Raw genomic sequence first — 24,324 nt, 5'->3', positions numbered from 1 at the left:
TGGAAAACCGAAGAGATGTGTGGAAAGGCAGGGGGACACAGCACTGTGGCTGCGCTGATCCAAATTGGGGTAAGTCAGTGTGGGACAGCACGTTCAGTGAGGAAAGGAAGACGAGCAGTCAGGTGAAAGAAAGAAACTGCTAACAAACCTCCAAAATAATTGGAGAGCACATGGACAAAAATAGTCCAAGCCATAGAAAAAGGATGGTTATCAGACCAAATTCTGCTCTGTGTAGATGCATGTGCACATAACGTCTGTTTAGATCACATTTTAACTGTAAATAATGGTATTTAGGTTATTGATTCCAATTATTATTTTTTTTTCTACATGTGGTATACTCTTAACTCCCTGAAAATATTTTCAGTAAGGAAGGCATCTAGAGTAGCGATTGTACAGGCTGTGACCTAAATGGCATGTATTCTTACAAACCTGTTCCACATGCAGCACCTACACTGATGGCGCTGCTCCTGCCGGTGCCCGGCCGAGCCGGTAGACACATGGCACTCTGCTTGCAGCGGCAGCTCCCCAGGCACGCCTGGGCCTGGGCACAGTGCAGCTGCCCCCTTTCCAACCTTGGCCTGCGCAGCGGCCTCATGTGCGGGGTTCAGAGGAGGCCCTAGGGCTCACAGCATTCTCTGCTCTGCAGAAGTGTCGGGCGGAAGGCAGGCCTCAGCACGCCCCGTGCCCAGCCCCGCTGCCTGTCCCCGGGCCGCCACCCTTCCTCGCCTGTCACCCTTAGTTAAGAACGGTGGGGAGCCCGGCGCCGGCCGCTCCCCGGAGGCGACGGCCCCCGGGCAGCTCCACCGCTCCCGGACGACAGCGGCACCCCGCGGGGCTGCCCCGGCTGCCCCTCCCGCTGCAGGCGGGCCTGCCCGGGAGGATGGTTTACCCCTCACCCGCCGCCTCCTCCGGTCACTGATGGTTGGACCCTGTACGCGGCGTAGCCAGGAAAGCTGGGGTTGCTACGCGACGGCTGCGCGGGGACACGGGGCTGAGAGGGACGGAGGGAGGGAGGAAGGGGCAGGGAGAGGCGGCCCGGAAGCTCTACCATCTCCAGCCGCTTCCGGGCCAGCTCCGGGCCTGTCACCGCCCGCCGTGGGGGGCGGCCATTTTACCGAGGAGTGGAGCCGCGGGGCCCTCCTGCTGGCGGCGGCGGCGGCGGCGGCTGCCACAGCGACTGAGCGGCGGAGCCTCACGGGCGGGCATAGTCTCTGCGTCTGGGCTGGGAAGCGGAAGAGGCGCCTGTGATCGCCGCCGTCCCAGCTGGGAGGATGTTTTCGTTTTCAACCGTGCAGCCTCAGGTGAGGGGTTGGCGGAGCGTACCGGCGGTGGTCCCGGCCCGTGGCCGTGCGCAGTTTGCCGGGCGTGGGGCTGCCACCCCATCGGGCTGCGTTCGGTTAGAGACCGCGGGGCCGGACGGAGGCACTCGGGAGGCCCGGGGCTGCGGCCTCGGCTAGAGGAGTCGAGAGCCTGCTGCCACATTTTAGGAGCTTTGGAGAGCGTTGACCAGATGTGGGGGCCGCATGGCGGGGGGCTGCCGGCTTGGCGGCACTGAGTGGGGGCCACGGTGGCCAAAGATTCTTATATTGGAAAAGTACGTAAATGGAGGAGAAAGAAGGTACGGTAAAAGCTTGTAAAATACGAAATGAAGACGTGGCCTGGAGATGGCGTTTTGGCCCTGTTAGTGAAGCTAAACTGTGCTGTTAGTTGTCACGGGTAGTTTTGAAAACCGGAAAGAAACGTGGGCATTGGAAGAATTCGTGAAGGAAAAAATCCCTCAATTATTTGTTATACAGAACAGTCTGGATGCAATCAGGAAGTCATCTTTTATTAGATAGTGAGTCTGATGGGACTAGTGGGGTTCGTGGACTTTGATCTGAACCAGTGTTTTTATGTTTTGTGCTGCAGGGATTAGTATGTTATAATCTTCGATTTTTCTTTCCAGGTGTAGAGAATGTGTTAATTGGTTTTGCTAGTGTAGTGAAATGTCAGTGTGGTTAGTGGTTGGGATGCGGGCTTTGACCTCTGGAAGCTTTATGGTTTTACCACAAACTCCAAGAGTTTAATTATAACTTTGGACAATTCTGAGGCAGTTTTCATTTCTCACAGCACTGTCTCTTGATCTCTCTAATCAACACAGATAGGCGGAAGGACATTCCTGTGCCATAGGCAGAGTCTCAGTTGGGTATTATGGCTGGGTGTCATTCCAGCAGCCAGAGTTGCACCCCAACTCTCTGTGACATGTAATGAGATTAAGGCATTTTGGATGTGTTGGAATTATTTGTACCATATATTCACCGTAGTCATGTGGTGGGGCCCTGATATGTGGTGCACCCAGGCTTTTGTACTCTGATTCATCAGGTGGTGTCACTGAGTGCTGCTGAACTGCAGAATTGACTGTGTTATGTGCATATGCTTTGTATAGGATGGTTTGATACTTAGGTATGTTGCTGAAGTGGGATCCCAAGGAAGGAAAGAGAAAACTTTGGGGAATAACTTGTTTAATGTAGGGGAAAATATAGATATTTTCAGTTATAAGAGTACTACTTTATAAATTAAAATACGTGGTGTTTGGAAAATAATACGGGAATTGGTAGTACTTAAGAATGGTGATCTCTGAATTAGTAAGATGTTGATAAATCCTCATGATTCTGTGCTATTCAAAAGCAGCCACTGAGCTTTCTGTTCAGAGGGAACCAGCTTGATGAGATCTGTTGCTTGGATATCTGTCCAGGGATAATGTAGAGTTCATTAGGTTACAATATTTCATATTAAAATCAGATATTAAGGCCTTCTACTAAATAGATGGAGTGCCTCATTTACTATTCTTTTCTGTTCATGTTGTTTAAAGAGCATTACTTCTGTGGCTGTGCTGTGTTGTGAAGTCTGATGATCTTAGCTTTGTCTTGGCAGACTTCAATAATCAGGATTATTTTAAGTGAACATTTCTTGCATAGAGAAGTGCCTAAGTGACAATAACTGTAAACAGGTTTTAAACATTTCAAGAGATGGTGTCAACTTGCAGGCATTTCAGTAGAAGTAATTTGTTATTGTTTTTCCTCTCTCTTTCTCCCCATGTTATGTTTCCTTTTCTGTGTTCTTTTATTGTTGTGTGAGGAGAACACACCTATTTGGAATGTAAGCTAATTGACTTAATGGGAGTGTGGTGACTACAAGGGAAAAACATTGGTTCATAAGGTTTTGTTTTTTATTTGTGTGAAATAATTAAGTTTGTAATATTTGTCAGAAGACAACAACAATCTTTGTTCTGTCATCTGGTTGCAACAGCACATATCTAACACAGCAAAAAAAGTGATGCATAAAAAAAAGGACAAATAGAAAAATATTCTGAAGGAAGTGTATATGTATGTGTGTATATCTATAAGAAGTTCTCTCTTTTTTTGTAACTGAACATTGGCTTAAGTGCAAATTAAGGGCAGTCTTTGCATCTCCTAAGTGTTGACGATCTATACCTACTGTTCTATTTTCAAATCTATCAATTACTTTCTTTAAACCATGCTTATGTTTGAAATTCAGGAAATGTAGCCTCTTTTTTTTTTTTTTCCTCTTCTAAGCTTTGTGGTCTGCTAATCTGTCATGCATACTTAGGCTTTCTTAACTTTATTGTTTGGTTGTTTTTTTGTTTTCTTGAGATAGAGGTGTCATCTGACACTGTGGTGTTGAAGCTAACTTCATGGGATTTATTATGAAGTCCTCAGAAAGCAGTGTACAAGATATGTGATTATAAGTCAGGGTTTGGCATGGGGATGTGTTTAAATTGTTTAAAGAAGCTTAAATATTTTCCCCCCCCCTTTCCAGGCTACCGTTCCTCTGAGTCACCTTATTAATGCCTTTCATTCACCAAAAAGCTCCACTACTACTGCCAGCACAGCATCTGTACAGCCTGTTCAGAGGGACACTTCCCCAGAGCACGATCCTCAGAAGAGCGAGGTACTAAAAACCTTTGGAAAAAGTGGTGGTTTGCTTTTAACTCAACTAAATCCAAATAATATCAGTTTAAGGGAATTTAGTATTTGACTTGTTTTATAAAATAATATAATGCAACTGAACGAAACAGAACGTTAACACATAGATGTAACTTTTTGGCAGAACTTTAGTTGGTGCTTTGTCATTAAGGATTCCACAAAAATACAGTAATTCATTAGCACAAAAAAAACCTAGTACTTGTCTCAGTACTAATTTGCAAATGAGGAGGGAATTTGTTTTCACTTTCAACTTAATGTTTCTTGCTCTGAAGTAACAATAACACTTCTGCTAATAAACCCCTTATTATCTTTTCAGTGTCTGAGTTCTAGCAAAGTTTGTTTCATTATTGCTTGTGAGAAAAAGGACTGTAACTTCAAATATGTTGAGGGTTTTTAAGGTATTAATTATCATATTTGCATGTTTTCTTATTTTTCTATGAAAATATTTTTAATTTTCATTAGGCATTTTTTGTTCTTCACATTGAAAATCAAAATACAGAAAGTGCAAAGTAGCTGTGATTCCATTGGCTTTGTTTGGGGTTTTTTTTTCTTTTTCTTTTTTGTGATCCTGTATTTGCTTCTGGTGATAAAATTTATTTCAGTGAGAGATTTGGATTATTGAATGAAACTAAAAATGTGTTTCATTTATTCAGTTCTTTATTTGTCTTTCTGCTCAGCAAGAGTCTCCTTTAAATACAGAGGGATTTTCTTTCTGATTCATTGTACACCTGTTTGCTTCCTCCAGCATGATAAAAGTATAAAAATAAGAATTAAAAAAGTCTCTCAATTAAAGGATTTTTAAAGGAAGTTCTTAAAGCAAGTTGATCGGACTGTAATAAGCTTAAATAAAGGTTAAGCTCAAATGTAAAATCAGCAAGTACTGACATAGTAAATGCGGTTCTAGTATCGAATAGAGCTGTACTATTACTATGGCAAAAATCATCATTTAAGAAAGGGAAACTTCTCTGCTGCCAAGTTAAATATGTGTTTGGAAGCAGTAACCTGTTCTGAAGGGTCACAGAAAATACAAATTTTTTCCTAATTTATGTTTTTTTTTAACACACTCTTTCCCCCCCCAACATTTCAGTGCTTTTCCAGACTGTTATTAAACTGAAGGTAGGAAGCTTGAGCTATTCCTTTAAACCATGTGTAAAAGTCAAATGCTGTTTAAAAATGTGATTGTGCTTATTTTCAGTATAAGTGGACCAGAAGCAATCTACCCTAGCTTTTAAAACAAATACTCTATTTACTTAAGAAATGTGTTCTAAACTAGAAACTTTAGTTTTTGGTGGTATTCTGGATGCATCTAGGAATCTGATCTAAAAATGTGTCTTGACATTTATTCACGTATTTCATTGTCGTGGTTTAAGCCCAGCAGCTGAACCCAGGACATTCATGTATGTCTTTATTGGAAATCTAGTGTCACCTTTAAAGTAGATGAACATAAAGTTTACAAAAAACAGTTTAGGAAAAATAAAAATATTATCCATAATGTTCTAACAGTTAAAAATTTAATATCTGTGCAAGTACATTTAAGATAGGATATTTACATCTCACTTAAGAAAATGTTAGTGCAGAAGCGATATTGAGAGGCTGATAAATATTTTAAAGGGTCCAAACCAATATGTGTTTTTAAAACATACTCTCCCTTAAAAGTTTTTTTCCTATCTGTAATATACAAGAGTAAAATTACTTCGATCAAGGTTACTTCTTTAGTAACTCGATTGTATGTGCCTTCTATCCCTTTTTTTTTCCATAGTTAATTTGCTTTGTAGGAAATCCCATATCCTGGTACTTACCCTTTACCCCATAGAAACTTTTGCCTGTTATTGTGTGTCTGCACAACTTGTGGCTTTTTAAGGTTTTAACTTTGGGTCTTTGTGCGGCTGCTACATCTGCACTAGCTGCAAGAAGGCTAGCAAGAAAATAAAAAAAATAAGAGGTTGGGGGGGATTTTGCTGTTTGCCCACTTAGAAAAAGCATAATGGGTGGCTATTGCTATAGATCTTTCCCCTTCACATTCTGCATTTGTGCTACCATAAAGAGTATAAAGAGTTAGAAAGGCGTTGTTGTTTTTTCTGTGCCTGCTTCAATCAGGGAGCAGGAAGGTGTTAAAAAGACTGAATTTGAGAGAAAACACGCTTGTCATAAATGCATGGTGACAATGAAAATATCAGTGTGTGCAAATGGAAAAGTTATTCTGCATTGACAGTAGCAAATATTCTTTCTTTAATTGTGTCCTTTAATTTGTTTATCTTCATTTAGAAATTTTTCTTTCAGTCTGAACTGTGAAATATAGATGCTGTATCAAGCCAGAAACTTAACTCAGTTATTCTTAAACTTTTCACCCTAAGGTAATCTTAAATAAACTTTGAACCTTTATTTCTATTTTTCAGTCTGTATTTAATCTAAGAGATCTAGGATTGTCTGATCTGAAAGCGAACCATTTCAAAGAATTGGTGAACAGGTTGCTTCCTGGCTACTGTCCAGAAAACAAAGTCTCTTCACAGTGGCATACATCATACATCTCTGCTGAGTCCTTCTTTGAAAATAAGCATGGTATGTTTCAGAGTAAAGTGTTTATGAAAATTGGAGGTAAACTGTAAAGGTGAATACAGTTATTCTTTAGTCTCTTGTGCTGTAGATAACTTAAGAGTTTTAAAAAGCTTTAATAAAAAGAGCATTAATGTATATTTTCTTGTACACAGGTTGTCTATAGAGTAGTGCTTTTGAATTTTGGGAATTTGAGAAAATTCAACCTGGATTTTGGAATTGTTTCTGCAGATTCAGATTTGAATTTGGCTGCTATTAACACTGTCTGAACTCAGCTGTAGTACAAGTGCATTGTCTCTCAAGGATGACCTGTGAATTTTTTCACCAAGTAGAAGAAATGACATTTTACTAATATACTAACATTGAATCACAGAATGGTTTGGATTGGAAAGGACCATAAGATCATCTAGTTCCAACCCCCCTGCCATGAGCAGGGACACCTCGCACTAGACCATGTTGCCCAAGGCTCTGTCCAGCCTGGCCTTGAACATTGCCAGGGATGGAGCATTTGCCACTTCTTTGGGCAGCCTGTTCAGTGCCTCACCACCCTCACAGTACAGAACTTTTTTACTTACATGTAACCTGAACTTCCCCTGTTCAAGTTTAAGCCCATTACCGCTTGTCCTATCACTACAATCCCTGATGAGGAACATAACACAATCATGAACATCTCTGGTTTACATAAAGTTTTTTGCTTGAAGGAACATTACACGAGGACATTAATTAGAAAGGAATTATGGGTGGCAAACTGTTAACATGTAGAGTATTTAATTACTGAAATAAGCAAAGTGTGGTTCCTTAACAGCTGAAGATACTTTGTTGGGATTAGTCTAAAATACGGGAAGCAAGGCCATTGTAGGTGCTCAAGAATGTGTTGGAAACAGAAGCATATAGCTGACATTTGAGATACTGCCTGTATAGTATTGCAGTTGGGAGAAAGTTTAAGAATAGTACCTCAGGGCTGCTATTAGAGAAGAAGTGTTAAATTGTGTTGTGATGTGAGATATAAAAAAATTAGCCCAGAGGCAGTTTCCTGAATGTGAACAAAGACCTGCAGATGCTTCAGAGCTTTGCTGGATTGACCTGGAAGCTCACCGGACTGGTTGTCAAAGCAAGGTTATAGGTGGAAAACTGCCACAGGCAAGAGAGGTGCTAAATCTTCAAGATGGTACTTTTGTGTAGGTGGCGCTGCAGGCTATGGATGACTTTTACTATTGATATGTGTATGTTGTGCATATACTTGTGCATGAAATGAGGAGAGTACTTCTGTTTTATTAAACTAATGTGTTCATAATTACATTGTATTAAATTAGCCAATATGCAGTGTTGCAGAGATAATGGAATATCAAGCATTGTAGAATTAACAGCTAATTTTTTTTTTCTTCCCATAGTTCTTCAGTATTTCAGTTGTTAGCTTGTTGTAAGCTGTTATTACAATCATATAACTTAAAAAAATTATTAGGAGCTTTCAGAGTTCTTTTTTGCTATCCTAGATATATCTAATTGATGTAATAACCTTCTCAGAATATGTAAAACAAAAAATAACCCCCACCCTTTTTGTGGTTACATTAGCTTCTGAATTACTATGGATGACAGCATATGTAGGCTTGGCCTCAATTTTTTTCCCCTCCTCAGGTCTCTGATGTGTCTTAAATAATTCTTACCTGCTAAATGAGGATGAGTTCTTTTAACTTTTGGTAACTATACAACAGATAAATGACAGTCCTCTTTTATTTCGTCTTGTTTCTGTATTGAATGAGGACTGCACAAGTAAGTAGACTTAGTGTAGTTTAAAATTTTTTCATACTTTATACGTAGCCTATTTTAAAATCCCACTGAGTGATCTGTTCTTTAAAGCCTTTGGGACTAAATGTTGGAATGCTGGTCCTTCAGCTTCATGACAGTTTAATTATAGATTCCTGAAGGACCACAGTAAAATAGAATTAATATTCTGTGCAAGAAGAAATGTTTAGCTGTTGTTTAATATAGGCTGTAGTTACACTTTGCTGTATCTTTTTACAGGCTTCGTGGATGTTTTCAGTGTTTTGCGCTCATCTTGTTTGTACAGACAGCATCCTAATCCCCTCCAAAACTTCTGTTCAGATGTTCGGAGTTGGCCAGGTATGAAACAATAAGCTGACTGGTTTTAATCTTTATAGTATCTTCTTATTCTGGGAAATTATTTTTACTTTTGTCTTAGAGGCATCACTCAGGAAATACAGTAAGCTTCCAGGGGAGCTTTATAGTGATGTTAACACTTTAAATCATGAAGTTATTTTTGCATTTGAGTAGTATGAATTAAGTTAGTAAACATTGTGTAACTATAGAATCTTGTTCGAAGATGTCAGTATCTCTGGCTCATTCTTAAAAGATGAAAATGAGCCGACTACTTTTGAATCAATAAGTATGTTGAATCTATTATTCATCCAGATGAACTTTCTAAGGTGCTTCGTGACTGGTTTAAACTACTCCTGGATGTATGATGGGTGACAACAGGGCTGCATTAGCAAGAACGTAATCAGGAGCTCGAGTTCAGCTATTGTTCTTTGTTCAGTTCTTCTGATAATAGTACATCTGGATACTGTGTCTGGTTTTGTGTCCCATGGTTGAGAGAGATGCTGACAAAATGGATCCTGTCGCTCAGTGATGGGCCACAGGGAAGGGTGCAGATTTTTGAGCGTTTAATGTACAAGGGAAGCTGAGGGATCTAAAGTTTTGAAGTTAGCTGAAGAGAAGGCAAGGAATGATCTAACTGATACTTGAGCCACATTAGTTACCCTTCTCTCTTACATCTCGACAAAGAGGCAACAGTTACAAGTAAAAGCAAAGGAAATTCCTGTTTGGAAAAATTTCAAAATGAGAATAGCTGAATTCTGAAACAGCTGGCCTGGAGTACTGGGGTTATCTTAATCCTTGGGCATTTCCAAAACTGAGCTGGATGAGGTCCAGAGGTGCCTGGTTGACTGTTGAAGTTAGGCCTTTTTTGAGCAGGAGTTTGGCTAGATCACTTCCAGAAGTTCCTTTTATCTGGTGCTATTCTGTAACAAAGTGTAGTGAAAAGTATATAATTGACTGGCATTGGTGATGATTTTAAAATGTAGCTGTGAAAGAAGATAAATATTCTTGGCTTTTGTTATTTATGTGATAAAATCTCCATCGCAGCTGAGCTTTTAGATAAAGCTTATCTTAGAGCAGGAAACTTCATTCCCATCCTTCTGGATTAACTTCTGAATGTTTCATGGTTGTCAGCCAGTCTGGATTTAATTCAGCTGTATGCCTTTTTTGTTCCCTGAGATAGGGTTGGCCAGTTACCTGTAATTCACTGCATGTACTCCTGAGTATTTTAACAAAGAAATGTATGGGGAAAATGTAGTGAAACAGTGAGCAGTTTGCTTGTGAGTTCAGGTTACAAACATGGTTCACAATTACTTAACTATACATTTACAGTACTGAAATTTATTGGTTTATTTATCCAATTATTACTGTTAGATATAGAATTGTCTTTCATACACTTTCCTGTTCCCGCTTTTTTGGTCAGGCATCTTAAACAGATTGCTGTTTGCAATTCTCTTCACTTTCTACTATTGATACATTGGGAAGACTGTATTCAGTTCAGTCACGATAGTATTTTTCATGTAATAGTTTGAAATTTCTTAGGCCTTTTTTAGTGTTAGTAATGGATAGATTTTAACTTTCTTTATTATTACTACTTTAAGTTTACGTACAAACACGGAACTTTAAGACTTTAAGATCAAGAACAAGACGTCTGCAGTCAACATCTGAACAATTTACAGAAACAAAAAGTTCACTTTCTTCAATTCTGAAGGTAAATACGAATAACATTATGAAGTTGGTTTGGGCTTACTCATATCATCTGTTTCTCTTGAATAAACCTCCACAATTTACCAGGGGTGTTTTGTTTTACTAGTGTGAAAAAATGTCTTAATTCTGAAGCTTGAGTTAATGCTAGCATACTGTTTTTCTTACTGATGCACAGATTTGCTTCATATATCACCTCTCTAAAGATTATTCGAATTTTTTAGGAGAGCAGTTTCAGTAGGTTTCAGCTTTAAACTCTAGAAATAAAATTCTTCGTATTCTGTTTTTGTGGCTTTTAAAAATAGCTTGGAGTCAAACTGTTTAAAGAGAAATACAGGTAGTTTAACATACAAGAATGTATATTTTTTTTTTTGAGCAGTTCAGCATGTGATTGTTTTCAGAATAGAAAACGTCATTACTTGTGGCTAGTATATTTTTAAGATACAAAAATCTGAAACTTGGTGGTTTTATAAGTTACAAACTCACATACTTCTAATTTGGCAGATAACTATTCAGGCTTGGGGTAGCAAAGGACTTAATAAACCAAGTTAACCTAAATATTCTTTGCTCCTAATTGGTTGTAGAGAAGTCAGGCTAGTTAAAGCATTTGATCTTATCTTATGTGTAAATTCGCTTTGAACTCTTCCCTTCTTCTAGGCATACGTGTTTTATTGTACCTGTGGACTAGGTATACTATGGGTGAAGATAAACCAGAGCTAGCTCCATGCAATGCTGCTCTTAAATTTGGTAGGGCATATGAGATGTATTTGATGAGGCTCTGTCAAAGCTATACTTGCAAAGATATTTCACATTTGGAAATTGTTTATTTCATGAAGCAAAAAGCTTAAGCTGATAACTCCCACTCTATCCACTGTACAAAGCTAGCTGCCTACAGATCTGCCTTTGGCTGTGTTTTCGGTTTGGAAGTGGGCTCTGACCTGTTCAGGAAGAATCAGGGTGCCCGTGCAGGAGCCATTGTAATTCCACACTCAGGCTATGGCCCTGTCTCATCTAAGTAACCCCATAGCACCTGAATTATGTGCTTTTTATTAGTTCTTTTTCCCCTCACCCATGCTAGCCAGCTAGTAAGTTAACTATGTATCAAAACTTAGTGTATACTAATGCTGCTGTGGAAAATATTCCAGGGCTTTGTCCTGAGAAAGCGCAGGATTGATGTTGAAAACTTGGATGCACTAATGAAAACAAAAAACATCCCAGAGGCACACCAGGATGCTTTTAAAACTGGTTTTGCAGAAGGCTTTTTGAAAGCACAAGTATTCCTGCAAAAAACACTTGGTAAGTTGTTTTAGTTCATGTACCTTGTCTTTGCATTCAGAAAGTTGTTTACTTCAGCCCATATTAAAACTTTTGTTTGTTTTCTTTTACAGATTCCTTGAGAAGATCACGTTTGCTGTCTTTCTTTCTCTTTGTTCTTTGTTTTTACCTTGCTATATATTCATCATTTTTACCTGGGAAAGGTTCCTTTTCTGATGCTGGTTAGTTAACTTCTTTCCTCCATTGTTTCTCTTGTGTTATTACTTCCAGCAGGTTTAGCACAAATTAAATGTGTTTTGATATTATGATTGTTTTAGGATAACAGGGAAAAGTTGTTTACTGCTTTTGTCTACAGCCTTTCAGACAATAGTGTGCCAAAATGTTTATGGAGACAAAAAAGTTGTCTGGTATAATTATTTTAGTTCTTTGGTGAAACAATTAGCAAATGGAGAAGTCGTCAGACTGTTCGCCAGTTATGTATTTGTCTTTGAATTTAGATGATATGTTATCTAGGTCAGCAGTTTGGTTTTTGTTTGTAATCACAGCTTAGTTTATAGCGACTAGGTAATTGCAGGCCAAATTGCCATCTTAGAAACCTGTTGGAAATAGTGGAATGATCAGAGGCTGAACTAATGTAAATGAGAATTTCAACTTCATGCTAAATTATAGCTTGGATCTCAAGAAAGTTAGGTTATGTGCAGAAACATTGAGGGAAAGCTTCTGGCTTTCTGTACTAAGATGACTAAAAAGCTCTTACATCACTGAATTAATTACAAATATTTTTTTTTCTTTGTTTAAATAAATCATAATTCTTGCTGGACACATGTAAATGGAAACATGCCCTTTTAAAACGGCAGGTGTAAAATTAGTAGCTTGATGGTGGTATGCATTCAAGTGCAAATTTCATCTTGGAATGAAGTGACTTTGTGTAAATTTGTTGTTCATCATCTGCTGTTTGCTATTAGTACGCTTTCGAACATCAAGTATCTTTGATGCTGCAGTTGATCCAATCCAGTTGAAAAATGTCACCTTCGAACATGTAAAAGGGGTAAGTTCAGAAGTGTGAGTTCCTGCTTAACTAATCATTGCCAGACTGAAGAATGTCTTAACTCTGTTCAAGAAAATTCTTTGTATGAACAGAAGCCTGATATATATTGACCACTCCAAGATCAAGGAGAGTTTTAACCACTCTTGTTCTATCTGGTATTGTTGTGGCATTTTAATACCTTATAAAAAGTACATTCTTGACTTGTTGAATTGAATTTTTAAAGGTTAGAATGGCAAAAGCCAGGCCATAAGTATTCATGTTAATCTGATTTTTGCAGAAGTTGACCAGTACAAGAAGACGGTAATGCCATTTGATCATTTCTCTCTTAGTATCATCTCTTGGATTTCTGATGTGGCCATGTCACTGCTGATGGGATAGCTTTATTGTTTCTATTCAACTGTTCTTCGGCTGTCAGTGGCAAAATGAGGACCTGCCCCTCTCCTTTCCCTTGGACAAATAGAATTAATCTCTTTTTAACTAATTAGACAAATCTTGATGTAGTATTTTTGATTCTGTATCTATCTTGTTGGTCAGATCTGGTCTTGAACTGTTTGGTTATTCTTTCACTATTAACAACTTCAGTGTTTACTGATTCCTATGAACAGTTCTAGGAAATAGATTGAATTAAATTCATGGACGCTTAGTATCCACAGAAATTCTGTGGTATGCTTTTATAGTTCTGTTGTGTATTTTTGATCAATACTCAGAGACTTAGTCTCTAATACAAAACTCGCCTACAAAAAACATTTATTTTAGAAATGCTTGGTTATATTTTGTGGCATATTTTTTTATGTGTAGGTTGAAGAAGCTAAACAGGAATTGCAGGAAGTTGTAGAATTCCTGAAAAACCCACATAAATTTACTGTACTGGGAGGTAAACTTCCAAAAGGTAAGAACTCATTGCTCAGCAGAAGTCAAATTCGTATGTCGCTGTGGCTGTCTTTGTAGCTTTGTTCATACTGAATGACTGACTTGCAGCCTAGCTCCTGAATGCTTTTTCCTTTAGATAGGGAATTAAAAAAGTATATAACCAAAATGGGCCTAAATACTACTGTTTTCTTTAGTTTGGATCTGGGAAAAATACTGAAATAATATTAGATATAGGTAGTGGATTTCCTTGTTTGTTTAAAATATTTGAGGAATAAATGAAACCTCAAAGAGTTGTGAAAGCTTCTCTATTAATGGATAGAGAAGCCTGAAGTATTCTCTTTGCTAGTCTTACAAGTCTTTGTTGTTTGAATATGGATCATCATGTGTCTAGATTTGTTATAGGAAGCTTCTTCAGATGGCAAGTGATGAGCAGTATCTGAAAAAGGATGTTAAAAGCTTTTCGAAGTCAAGTGTAAATTATTTCTCCTAATGTGTGGAAGAAACAGTACCTGTATAATAAGACACTGTGGGTTTGGTGGTTTTGTTAGTTGGGTTTTTGTTCGTCTTTTCAGGTATTCTGTTAGTTGGACCACCTGGTACGGGTAAAACTCTTCTTGCACGGGCTGTAGCTGGTGAAGCTGATGTTCCCTTTTATTATGCATCTGGATCAGAGTTTGATGAGATGTTTGTTGGTGTAGGAGCTAGTCGCATCCGAAGCCTATTCAGTAAGTTAAATGTTTTGTGGTTTTGAAATGTTTTCCCATGTGAGATCGTGTTCAGTGTTGATTAGGTACAGCTCTGGTTACTGGAAAGTAGTAGGGTATGAAGCTAATAAAACATTAATTGTGGAGGTAAATCTCAGAATTCTGTGAGTGAGTTAACTGTAGAATCTTGCTTGTTGTTGGGCAAAATTATAGCAAAAATTACAACTGATGTTACAACACTCCCAGAGAGAAGTAATTTAATTAGAAATGCAGTGTCCTATAAACTAAATGGAATATTTTACAGTGTAATTTACTTACTGTCATATGTAAATTATTGTAAATTTGAACTAAATTGGAAATTTAAGATAAAAACCATAAACCTTCTCAGTTACTTCTCTCATTTTTTTAATGTTTGTTTTGTTTTTAAATCTGAATAGGAACTTTATGGCATCACAGGGTAGCACTGGGCTGAGATGTCCTTTCTCACACCCGTCAGTGGGCCCAGAATAAAAAGGGCATTGTAATGAAACTTCTCAATGTTTAGGTTGATAACTTTCACGGAAGAGACTTTCTATTTGAAGTATGCACTTACTATTGGGGAGGGGGGAATCCAATTCTCTCTTAAATGGAAGATTGATGGTGTCAGGCATATACAATGTAGAAACTAGTCTGCATTTGTAGAAGAAATGTGACTTGCTTGACATGGAAGGGGATGCAAAATGTAACATGTTGTACCTTTAAGTGCATTACTTTTTCTGTTGACTAGAGAAGTTTAGGTGGCTGACTTGTACATTGATATTTTACAGATATGTCTGGCAGGGTGACATGAGTTGCATCCTGGTATGCATGTACCTGTCAGTGGTCTTTAAGTTTATTATTACATCTTTTATTTGTGTTTTTAATACCTGTAAAATTGAGGGTGATGTCTTTGCTGTTAGATAACAAGCAGGTTCTATTATAAGTTAGTGTTTAGACCCATCACATTTTGTGTTATTTTTATTAAATAGGTCAATGTTCTCTACACAAGCCTATGAAATACACTCTTGTAGGGAGCTGATGCAAAATACAATAAATTTCTTTAGCTATTTTAGTAGTAATTTCTTGTAGCATGCTAAGAATAAGCTGAGGTAGAGATAAAGAACCTTGCCTCTCTTTGCATCGCTTCATTTAAGAAATAGATTGAATATTTTTTTTAGGCTAAAATCAAGACAGTTCAAGACAGGCGATATCAAATAGAGCACTTTATAATCCAAGAGTAGTAGAAATAGTAGAATCCTAAGTCATATGATACGCTCTGTTCCTTCGTGTGGTTGAATTGTCCTTCTGCTATTTTTCTTCTGTCAGGGGAAGCAAAAGCAAATGCACCATGTGTTATATTTATCGATGAGTTGGACTCTGTTGGTGGGAAGAGAATTGAATCTCCAATGCATCCCTATTCAAGACAGACCATTAATCAACTTCTTGCTGAAATGGATGGGTAAATATAGGAATTCTGAGGGCACAGAAGGTCCTTGACTGACTGTTTTGAATATTGGGGTGAATTTTTCTTCCTTTCTGTAATGCTTTAAAGGATAGAAATTTAAGATGCTTTTATGACCACTTTCTAGTACTGCCAACAGTAGCATTAATGGCCTTACTGTAAAGCATATAGAAGCTTTGGAGTTGTAGTAGCACAATAATTGCAATTATTTTATATAATTGCTCAGGTTTTTTTTAGGCTGACTGTATATCTAAAGGAAGAAGTTCAACTCTGAGATCAAGGCATGTTTTTAATCAGTTGCTGGGCTGAATATGGTCATGTTTGGATGGCATATTGTTTGATAGCATGTTTTTGACTGGCCAGTTGAGGTCATCCAAAATGAGAAATAGAAATAGTTATTGACAAAAAAAGGTGTAAATTCTGTCTCCAAAAAGAAAAGAAAAATTCTTACCTTTTTTTTTTTTTCCCATACAGCTTTAAACCTAATGAAGGTGTTGTTATCATTGGTGCAACAAACTTCCCTGAAGCATTAGATAAGTGAGTATAATGAATTGATCATTTTTACAGAGTATGTATTCAAAAACAGAAAAAACCCTGCAACATCAAAATTGTGTGTGATAATAAGATAATGGTTTGGGTTGGAAGGGACCTTAAAGACCAGCTAGTTCCAACCCTCTGCCATGGGCAGGGACATTGTCCACTAGACCGGGTTGCTCAAAGCCCCAGCCAACCTGGCCTTGAACACTGCCAGGGCTGGGGCAGCCACATCTGTGCTCTGCTCTGAGCAACCTGCTCCAATGTCTCATAGTTGGGGTTTTTTCCCCTCTTAAAAATGCTGTGTATTGACCAGTTTGGGGCATTTAAAAAGTTGCTTAGTTAAATGTGAAGAAATAAGTCACATGTTTTGAAGCACTTAAAATTTCTGGAAGTTTTTCTGCTTAAGTTGATCAGCTGCATTCCTTGTTCACAATGCAAAATTTTCAAACCCAAAACACCCTTTAGAACGGGTTGGTTGTACACATCTTTCATCTGTCGTTTTACAAAAAGCTAAGAAAAACATATTCTTTGCATCTGTGCACCAGACATAATCTGTGTAGATGTCTTCAGAAATATCAGATTGTGTTTTGTTCCTTAAATATGTTAGTAATGCTTTACTGCAGCATTTTTAAGTCAGTGTATTAAATTGTCTTTTCCCTTAGTGCTTTAATACGTCCTGGTCGCTTTGATATGCAAGTTACTGTTCCCAAGCCTGATGTAAGAGGTCGTACAGAAATTCTGAAGTGGTACCTTAATAAAATAAAGTATGATCCATGTGAGTAAATACTTTACTGTAATATCTTATGTAACAGTTGTTATACTGGATCAGCCCACTCATGTATTAGTCCTTACTCCACCAGCAGTTGTGGCTTTACTGTGTGTCTCAATGAAGAACACAAAAATTGCCTGGTATGTAGTGTTACAAGTTCGTTGAGGCAGTGTTTCTTTCTAGTCTCTAACAGTTCACTGTGTCTTAAAAATTAGACTTCAGCTCTTCTAAAGCTGAACATTTTTTTATTTAACTCATTACTTTTAATAGAACATGATTCTTGCTTAGAATGAGGTAATTTCTTGATATTTCTTCCTGATACAAACTTTTTCAGGAGGAATATGGACCCTATGACAAGTTTGTTTTTCTCCACAGCTGTTGATCCGGAAATAATTGCACGAGGCACAGTAGGATTTTCTGGAGCAGAGCTTGAGAATCTTGTAAATCAAGCTGCCTTAAAGGCAGCTGTTGATGGAAAAGATATGGTAACCATGAAAGAACTAGAGTTCTCCAAGGACAAAATTCTAATGGGTAGGATTTTATACAAAAGATACATATATGTTACACTACACAGGGTTTTTCTTGTGTGATTAAGACTTTTGCAGAGAAAGAGGGGTTTTATGCTGCTGTTTTTTGGTTTGTTAGGGGTAGTTTTGTTGTTCAGGTTTTTTTAAATTTTGTTTTGTTTGGGTTTTTTTAAACAAATAAGTCTCCTGTTAGCTAATTCTGAATAGAACCTTTTGAGACTAGAGAGTAGTATGTAAGATCTAATATGGAATTAATTCTTTAAGACTTTATGCCTTTTTTTAATCAAAATCGCTGCATGTTGTTCTTCATAGAGGAAGACACGGGCTTGATTTCTTACCGTTCCCTTACTTACTCTTAAAGGAAAGGGGAGAATAAATGACCAGAAACCTGGAACTTCTGTTTAACTAACTTGTCACGTGGTAACACAGAACTAAAATATCTGAGGCACACACACTAAAAATCTGGTCTGGTCATACTTCAGAGAAGAAATGGAATTTTCTCAGATACTTAGACTGCATTTTAAACCTGTTCCTTTAAAAGCCGCTTGTCTGTAGGGTGTATTTTAGACATTAAGGTCCTACTCATGAACGTTTACACTTAATGAGCATTAGTTAATTTTGCTTGCATGCTGTTCCTCAGCTTCTTTGTGCTCTGTTTGAGTATATGTAATGTGTGGACTGTGGTGGTCACCTGTACGAAAGAAGTGTATTTATGTTCCTCTGTTTAAGGACCTGAACGTAGAAGTGTAGAAATTGATGAGAAAAACAGAACCATCACTGCTTACCATGAATCTGGACATGCTATCATTGCATATTACACCAAGGATGCAATGCCGATCAACAAGGCTACGATCATGACACGAGGAACAACACTTGGACATGTGGGTATTTTCTGTTGGTTTGGTGTGGCTGGGGAATTTGCCAACAATGATATTTGTTGTTATCATGTTAACGCAGATTGTAGGATGTCGAAATACTCAGCTATGAGCAGTCTCTTGGAAAACTTTCTGGTCATGTTTTCTGTGTGATGGAGAAAGCTTTCTTCCTCCATTTCAAAATAGCCTGTGCTAGTATGATAGTTCACATATACAAGGAAAGAAATAAAAGTATGTCTGATTCTGCTGCAGTTAAAATAGCTCCCAACAGCAAAACTTTGAAGAATGTCTAAAGGACTGGAAAGTAGAAGCATTGCTCAACTGCACTTTTAACACAAACATCCTGTATCAAGTTATTCTTTGCCCAGTGTGACTTTTTCTAAACTTAACTGGTTACCTTCCTTGTTTCTAGCACAGATATCCCTAAGTTTTTCTATTTTGCCTTCAGCTGCCAAGCAGTTGAACAGAAAAATACTTCTATAATGTCTGTTTCTGTTGAACTTTATCGAAGTTAATGTTAATTAAGTTAATTTCAGTTAAAGAAAGTCATTGGCCTGGATCCTCCAGGCAAGTGGGTTTGTGCTCAGTACAAGTGTAGGCAATAAGGAGAAATGAATAGAATAGATGGTTCTGGTTTTTCTGGTTGTAGGTTTAAATTGCTTACTTTTATGTGGTGCTCATGGCCTGTAGGAGGCTATCTCGGCTGGTAGATTAAGCACCTCCAAGCAAACTTGATGAGTGTGCAGACTAGGAGCAGGCCCAGAGCATTCTAACTATTGCATGAAAGCCTTTATATCTGCTTTGGATGTAAACAAGAATGTTTTCCAGGTTATTTCAGTATTTCTTCCATTTGTTGTTACCTGACCACAGTTCTGAATCTTACAGGTATCTTTGCTCCCAGAAAATGACAGATGGAGTGAAACTAGATCCCAGTTGCTTGCACAGATGGATGTCTGTATGGGAGGAAGAGTAGCAGAAGAGCTCATATTTGGAAGCGATCACATCACAACAGGTCAGCTGATTGGTAGTTAAAAGAGTTTGTGATCGAAGCTGTGGACTGGCATGCTTAACTTGCTTTCAATAACATAATTTACATCTGTTCTCTATCCAGGTGCTTCCAGTGATTTTGATAATGCTACTAAAATTGCCAGACTGATGGTGACTAGATTTGGAATGAGTGAGAAGGTAGTATCAGCAATCCTTAAATACTCGTTTGATACAAATAAATGTTCTGTAACTAAAACCCTATTTATCAGTGATCACAGACACTAAGTAGTTCTGTCAGAAAAAGAAAGTAAGCCTTATGGCTGGCCCTGCTATAGGGAACTCAACTAGAAAACCTTTGACAGTTTAAAAATTACCTTGCAAGATCTTCAGCTCAAAATTTCCTTGGAAGTTACTAATGTCTGCAGAAAATGTTTATAATAAATGAAACGTTTTGGAATAGAGAATAATCTTGGGGGTTGGGACAGCAATGCTGAGTTTTCTAGATTGAAAGAATCTTATTTAGTCATCTTTATTACCCACCCAAGCGTTAGGAGTTTAGGGATTTTGTTTTGGTTTTTTTTTTTTTTTAATAACAAAATGCTTAATCAGGTTCTGTATTGTGACCTGTTGAAATAGAACTCTGCACTGACTACATAGTTGATGAATAGGCTTCTTGTTTTGCTTCTGTTGCAAGCACTTTAGCAAGCGTACAGCTAATGACTTTGCACATAGAAACAATAGGTGATGAAGCTCTAACAGTGTTTTATGTGTGTTACTGCAATAGTGGCAAGATAAAGGTATTTGTTGTTGTTGTTGTTTAGCTTGGTGTTATGACCTATACTGATGCGGGGAAAGTTAGCCCTGAAACTCAATCTGCAATTGAACAGGAAGTAAGAACGCTTCTACGGGTAAGGTTCTCTCCCCGTCTGCTCTGATACATTTATTTTGAGATGAGTTGAGTATCAGTTTGCTTAATTATTCAGTTTGGAAATGTATATTGGTGAAAATAAATAGGTGGATGAAAGCATTCCCGACTATTTAATGTAGCTGCAAGTTTAAATCCCTTCGTATAAAAACTTCCTGGTGATTGTCATGGACAAGTGGTGAGAAACAAGCTGATGGTGTTGGGTTCTTTAGTATATTCTTTAAGTTCCTCTTATGTTTGGTCGGGATTTGTGTTTTTGCTATTCAATTCATAGGAAAAAAAGTATGGCTATAAAATATTTTAGAAGAGATGAGAATGTTTTGTGTTACTCCCACATTTCATAACTTGCAGCTAGATGGGTTGGTATAGAATCACAGGAGTGGCCATATTGGATCAGAGAGTTGCCTTTTCCAATAACCTGTTCCTTGCAACGGTCAGTATCAGCTGCTTGGGGAAGTTTGTAACATCAGTAGCCACAGAACTTCCAGATCACTGGTCTGGTAATCTGAGTTAGTTTGGTACTTTTTGGTTTCTTTATAACGTTTAAAGGATTAACACTTTTGCTGTAGCTATTTTTGAACTGACTTGGTTTTGTAAGAACCATCTATGTAAAACTAGAAGTTAAAGTTGGTAATGCTGTCAACATGCATCCACTTGCAGCAACTGGTAACTTGTTGGGTACCTTTCATCTTTCTAAAAGTACATATTAATACTTGGAGAGTTTCATAAGCTTTTAAAAATCTGAGTCTTTGAGGAACATTCCTTGAATGCTGTAGCGCTGCTCATAATGTAAAATCAAATATATCAGCACATTTTGAAGTGTAGTAAGTCTTTTCTAAATCATATGTGTTAAGATTTTTCTCAGGATTTTCTTTTTAGTCCTACTTTTACGAAATGCAGAGGTGGCATGAAGTGTAGTGGTGGTTTTTATTTCTTGTTTGGGGTTTTTTGATTTATGCCAGCTAGATTTTAAATCTTTGAGAGAAGAGCTGTGCTAGCTCTGAACGTATGCACTTCAAATGCTTGTTTCAAGCTAGAAATGATATTTAAAGTGGAATCTTGCTGCTGTTTTTGTTCTGAAGTCTCAAAATCTCCTTCCACCTTTTCTTTTTTTTTTTCCTTAACATTAGGACTCATACGAGCGAGCAAAGAACATCCTGAAGACTCATGCAAAAGAACACAAGAATTTAGCAGAAGCTTTATTGAAATACGAGACTTTGGATGCCAAAGAAATCCAAATTGTTCTAGAGGGAAAAAAACTAGAAGTAAGATGATAACTTCCGGGATACAGTAACTGATAATTTGAAGAATGTACATCTAGCAATGCAGTAGTCTTACGCAGCATAGAGCCTTTTTTTCCCTTCTGATGTGTATGGCATTAGCGACTTTTTAATATTCTGTCTCTTGTGAGCTTCTGTTGTTCATCAATTTGTTGTGTCTCATCAGAATAAGACACACAAAATAAAGCAAGTTCCTCATCCTCTGCTCCCTCTACTCTTCCCACAGTAAGTTATTTGGAAGGATAAAACTCAGGGTTGAATTCAGCATTCTGGTTCAGTCAAATGTGTTGAAGCTGAGAATAAAAACATGCAGATACACTGGTGTGTTTTGGCAGAGCTTCTTGGGTCATGCCGCTGTGTGTGCGTTTGAAGTGATACCCCACAATACATGCTGTAGAATGTCTTACAGAGTGACAGATTGATTTGTTAAACATTAGTATGTAGTCTAACTAATGCTCATACTCTGAAGCTAGAGGTCGCTTTTAAAGAAAACTTCTGACTTAGAAAGGCAACAAAACATCTCTAAGAGTGAAGCGGCTACACAGTGCATCTCTATTAAAGGGAACTGTGGGAGCTCCATGTTAGACAAAACCATTAGTGATTGTGCTTTCAGTGCTCTTGGAGTTAAAATACAGGCATGTATGGCTGGGAGAGAAGCTATAATGCAAAATCAACAGGCTAAATGTGGCTAAGCCTCTCTGGACCATGTTTTGGGCAGAACCATGGCAGGGATAAGGGAAATACCTATGACCTCTGATGTGCTGCTGACAGGAGTCTTAGAGTTTTTATTACTGCGGTAAATGTATAACAGTGATTTGATGACAGTGCTTTTATACTGCTGGAGATTCTACAGAACTAGATTCTGCTAATACTATGTATGGGCGTTTGATAATCCAACACATAATTTCTTCCAAGGGGGTAGTATTGCTCACTGAAGAGTAGTTCAGAAAATGTTTGAAGCATGTGTTGTTTCAAATAACATTCCCAGTTCTGTTCTACAATAGAAGTAGGGGAAAAAACCTTGTCTTTCAACCTTTATGGAAATCTCTGGAAATTCCAACATGATAACAAAAAGATTTTGAAAACAAGCAGTTTCCAGTCAAGTGGAAATGATTGCGAGCAATCATATGCCAGTATTCTTCTGGTCTCATGGAACTGGTTTTTAGGAATAACACATCTTGATCGTAATCTTTCTGTACAGTTAATTGTAGACTCTTGGGATGATAAACTTCTGTTGCAGAAAGGGCCTTTGTGAGTGAATTGATATTGGAGGTTACCACACTGGACATTAAAATAGTGGGGCTGGTGCCAATAAATGTGAATGGAAGTTGGTAGCTACACTTAAAACTAGAAGTAACATAGTATTTTACAATTTTCTGAGTGTAATGCTTCATTATAACCTAGTTTTTTAGTAAGAGCACATGCATTTTTTTTTTTCCTTCAAAACCAGGATAACTTTCTATTTGCCTGTTTTTGTCAGCTTACTAGTGACATCCCAGTGCAGTGTGGGAGAACTTCAGAATGTTATAAACCAGTATACCAAATGTCTAGGCTGACTAGTTACAATTGTACATGTATTTTAGGAATCTGCCAACAGAAACAGAAATATACTGCATATTTGGCATCTGTTTTTGAAGTAATAAAGGTTAATTTTAATTATGCATATTGGTTTTCTTTTTATTCACTGTCAATGGCTATAAAATATAATACCAAGTTCCCTACTATGTAAATTGAGGTGTATAAAACACTTGAACTTGTAAATAAATTTGAGAATGACGGCCAAATTGCACTCCCTCTGAGATTTCCAGGGAATGTTCTCCCTAGAAATTCAGGCTTTTTTTCAATTGCTGCTTCAATAGTGGGACTTGAATGGGAACTTTTCCAGCTTAAATAATGTGAATCTGTGTTTAGAAACAAAAGTAACAAAAAACCACTTTTGAAATCACCAGAATCTGTATTGGATGATCTGGTTTGGGGTGTAAGTCACTGAGGTCTGGCTTACTTTTCTCCTTCAAAAGCTTCTTGCTATGTGCAAAGATGAAGCGAGCAGGGTCTCAAAAGGAAAAAAAAGTGGTATCTCAGTGGGTCATGAAAGAAGATTTTTGGAGATCAACCATCAAATGCAAAAGGTACCTTTGCTTTCTGGCCAACTTAACAGCAGAGGTCTTATTGAAGATGTTAGTGCCCCACCTACTTGGTTGTGTGTACGTGGTGTCTGGGGGGTTGCAAAGAGCCTTGCCTATTTTAAGTACTGGTGGTGTCAGGTGTGTCCAGGAGCTGAAATTCCTTCTCATATAATCATTAGACAGATGTAGGAGACCACAGTATTGGCTTTGTATGGCAAGGTTTTGGTAGCAGGGGGCTACAGGGGTGGCTTCTGTGAGAAGCTGCTCAAAGTTTTCCCTATGTCTGATGGAGCCAATGCCAGCTGGCTCCAAGATGGACCTGCTGCTGGGGAAGGCTGAGCCCATCAGTGATGGTGTAGCACCTCTGGGATAACAGTTAAGATGAGGAACAAGAAAACTGAACAACCACAGCGAGAGAGAGGAGTAAGAACATGTGCAAGGAACAACGCTGCAGGCAGCAAGGTCAGTGCAGAAGGAGGGGAGGAGGTTCTCCACACGCTGCAGCAGAGATTCCCCTGCAGCTCATGGTGAAGCAGGCTGTGCCCTGCAGCCCATGGAGGTCC

The 24,324-nt window shown here is 38.2% G+C and overlaps 2 protein-coding genes across 2 annotated transcripts; both read left to right on the top strand.

Annotated features, from left to right (window-relative positions):
• Positions 1-455: 455 nt before the first annotated feature.
• On the top strand, positions 456-1,248 carry LOC115607120 (cuticlin-2-like). Its single transcript, XM_030483996.1, has 2 exons — positions 456-489; positions 647-1,248. The coding sequence occupies exons 1-2, from the start codon at positions 456-458 to the stop codon at positions 1,246-1,248; spliced, it is 636 nt and encodes a 211-aa protein (XP_030339856.1).
• Positions 904-23,298, top strand: YME1L1 (YME1 like 1 ATPase). The gene is made up of 19 exons (XM_030493223.1): positions 904-1,301; positions 3,820-3,951; positions 6,383-6,545; positions 8,562-8,660; positions 10,256-10,365; positions 11,504-11,654; positions 11,747-11,854; positions 12,599-12,681; positions 13,480-13,570; positions 14,124-14,276; positions 15,600-15,732; positions 16,210-16,272; positions 16,935-17,047; positions 17,417-17,572; positions 18,298-18,449; positions 19,329-19,455; positions 19,555-19,628; positions 20,252-20,338; positions 21,486-23,298. The coding sequence occupies exons 1-19, from the start codon at positions 1,272-1,274 to the stop codon at positions 21,627-21,629; spliced, it is 2,169 nt and encodes a 722-aa protein (XP_030349083.1). The 5' UTR covers positions 904-1,271; the 3' UTR covers positions 21,630-23,298.
• The last annotated feature ends 1,026 nt before the right edge of the window (positions 23,299-24,324 follow it).

This window comes from Strigops habroptila, chromosome 1, assembly GCF_004027225.2.
Source record: "Strigops habroptila isolate Jane chromosome 1, bStrHab1.2.pri, whole genome shotgun sequence".
Classification (NCBI taxonomy): Eukaryota; Metazoa; Chordata; class Aves; order Psittaciformes; family Psittacidae; genus Strigops; species Strigops habroptila.
The sequence above is the reverse complement of the archived record's forward strand: the minus strand, read 5'-3'. Positions and strand labels throughout refer to the sequence as shown.

Bases quoted from the DNA above. Each gene is read 5' to 3' on its own strand.
- LOC115607120 (XM_030483996.1), top strand. From the start codon at position 456: ATGGCGCTGCTCCTGCCGGTGCCCGGCCGAGCCG. The intron at 490-646 runs GTAGACACATGG...TCTGCTCTGCAG, and splicing joins GCCGGTGCCCGGCCGAGCCG to AAGTGTCGGGCGGAAGGCAG.
- YME1L1 (XM_030493223.1), top strand. From the start codon at position 1,272: ATGTTTTCGTTTTCAACCGTGCAGCCTCAG. The intron at 19,456-19,554 runs GTCAGCTGATTG...TTCTCTATCCAG, and splicing joins AAGCGATCACATCACAACAG to GTGCTTCCAGTGATTTTGAT. The intron at 19,629-20,251 runs GTAGTATCAGCA...GTTGTTGTTTAG, and splicing joins GATTTGGAATGAGTGAGAAG to CTTGGTGTTATGACCTATAC.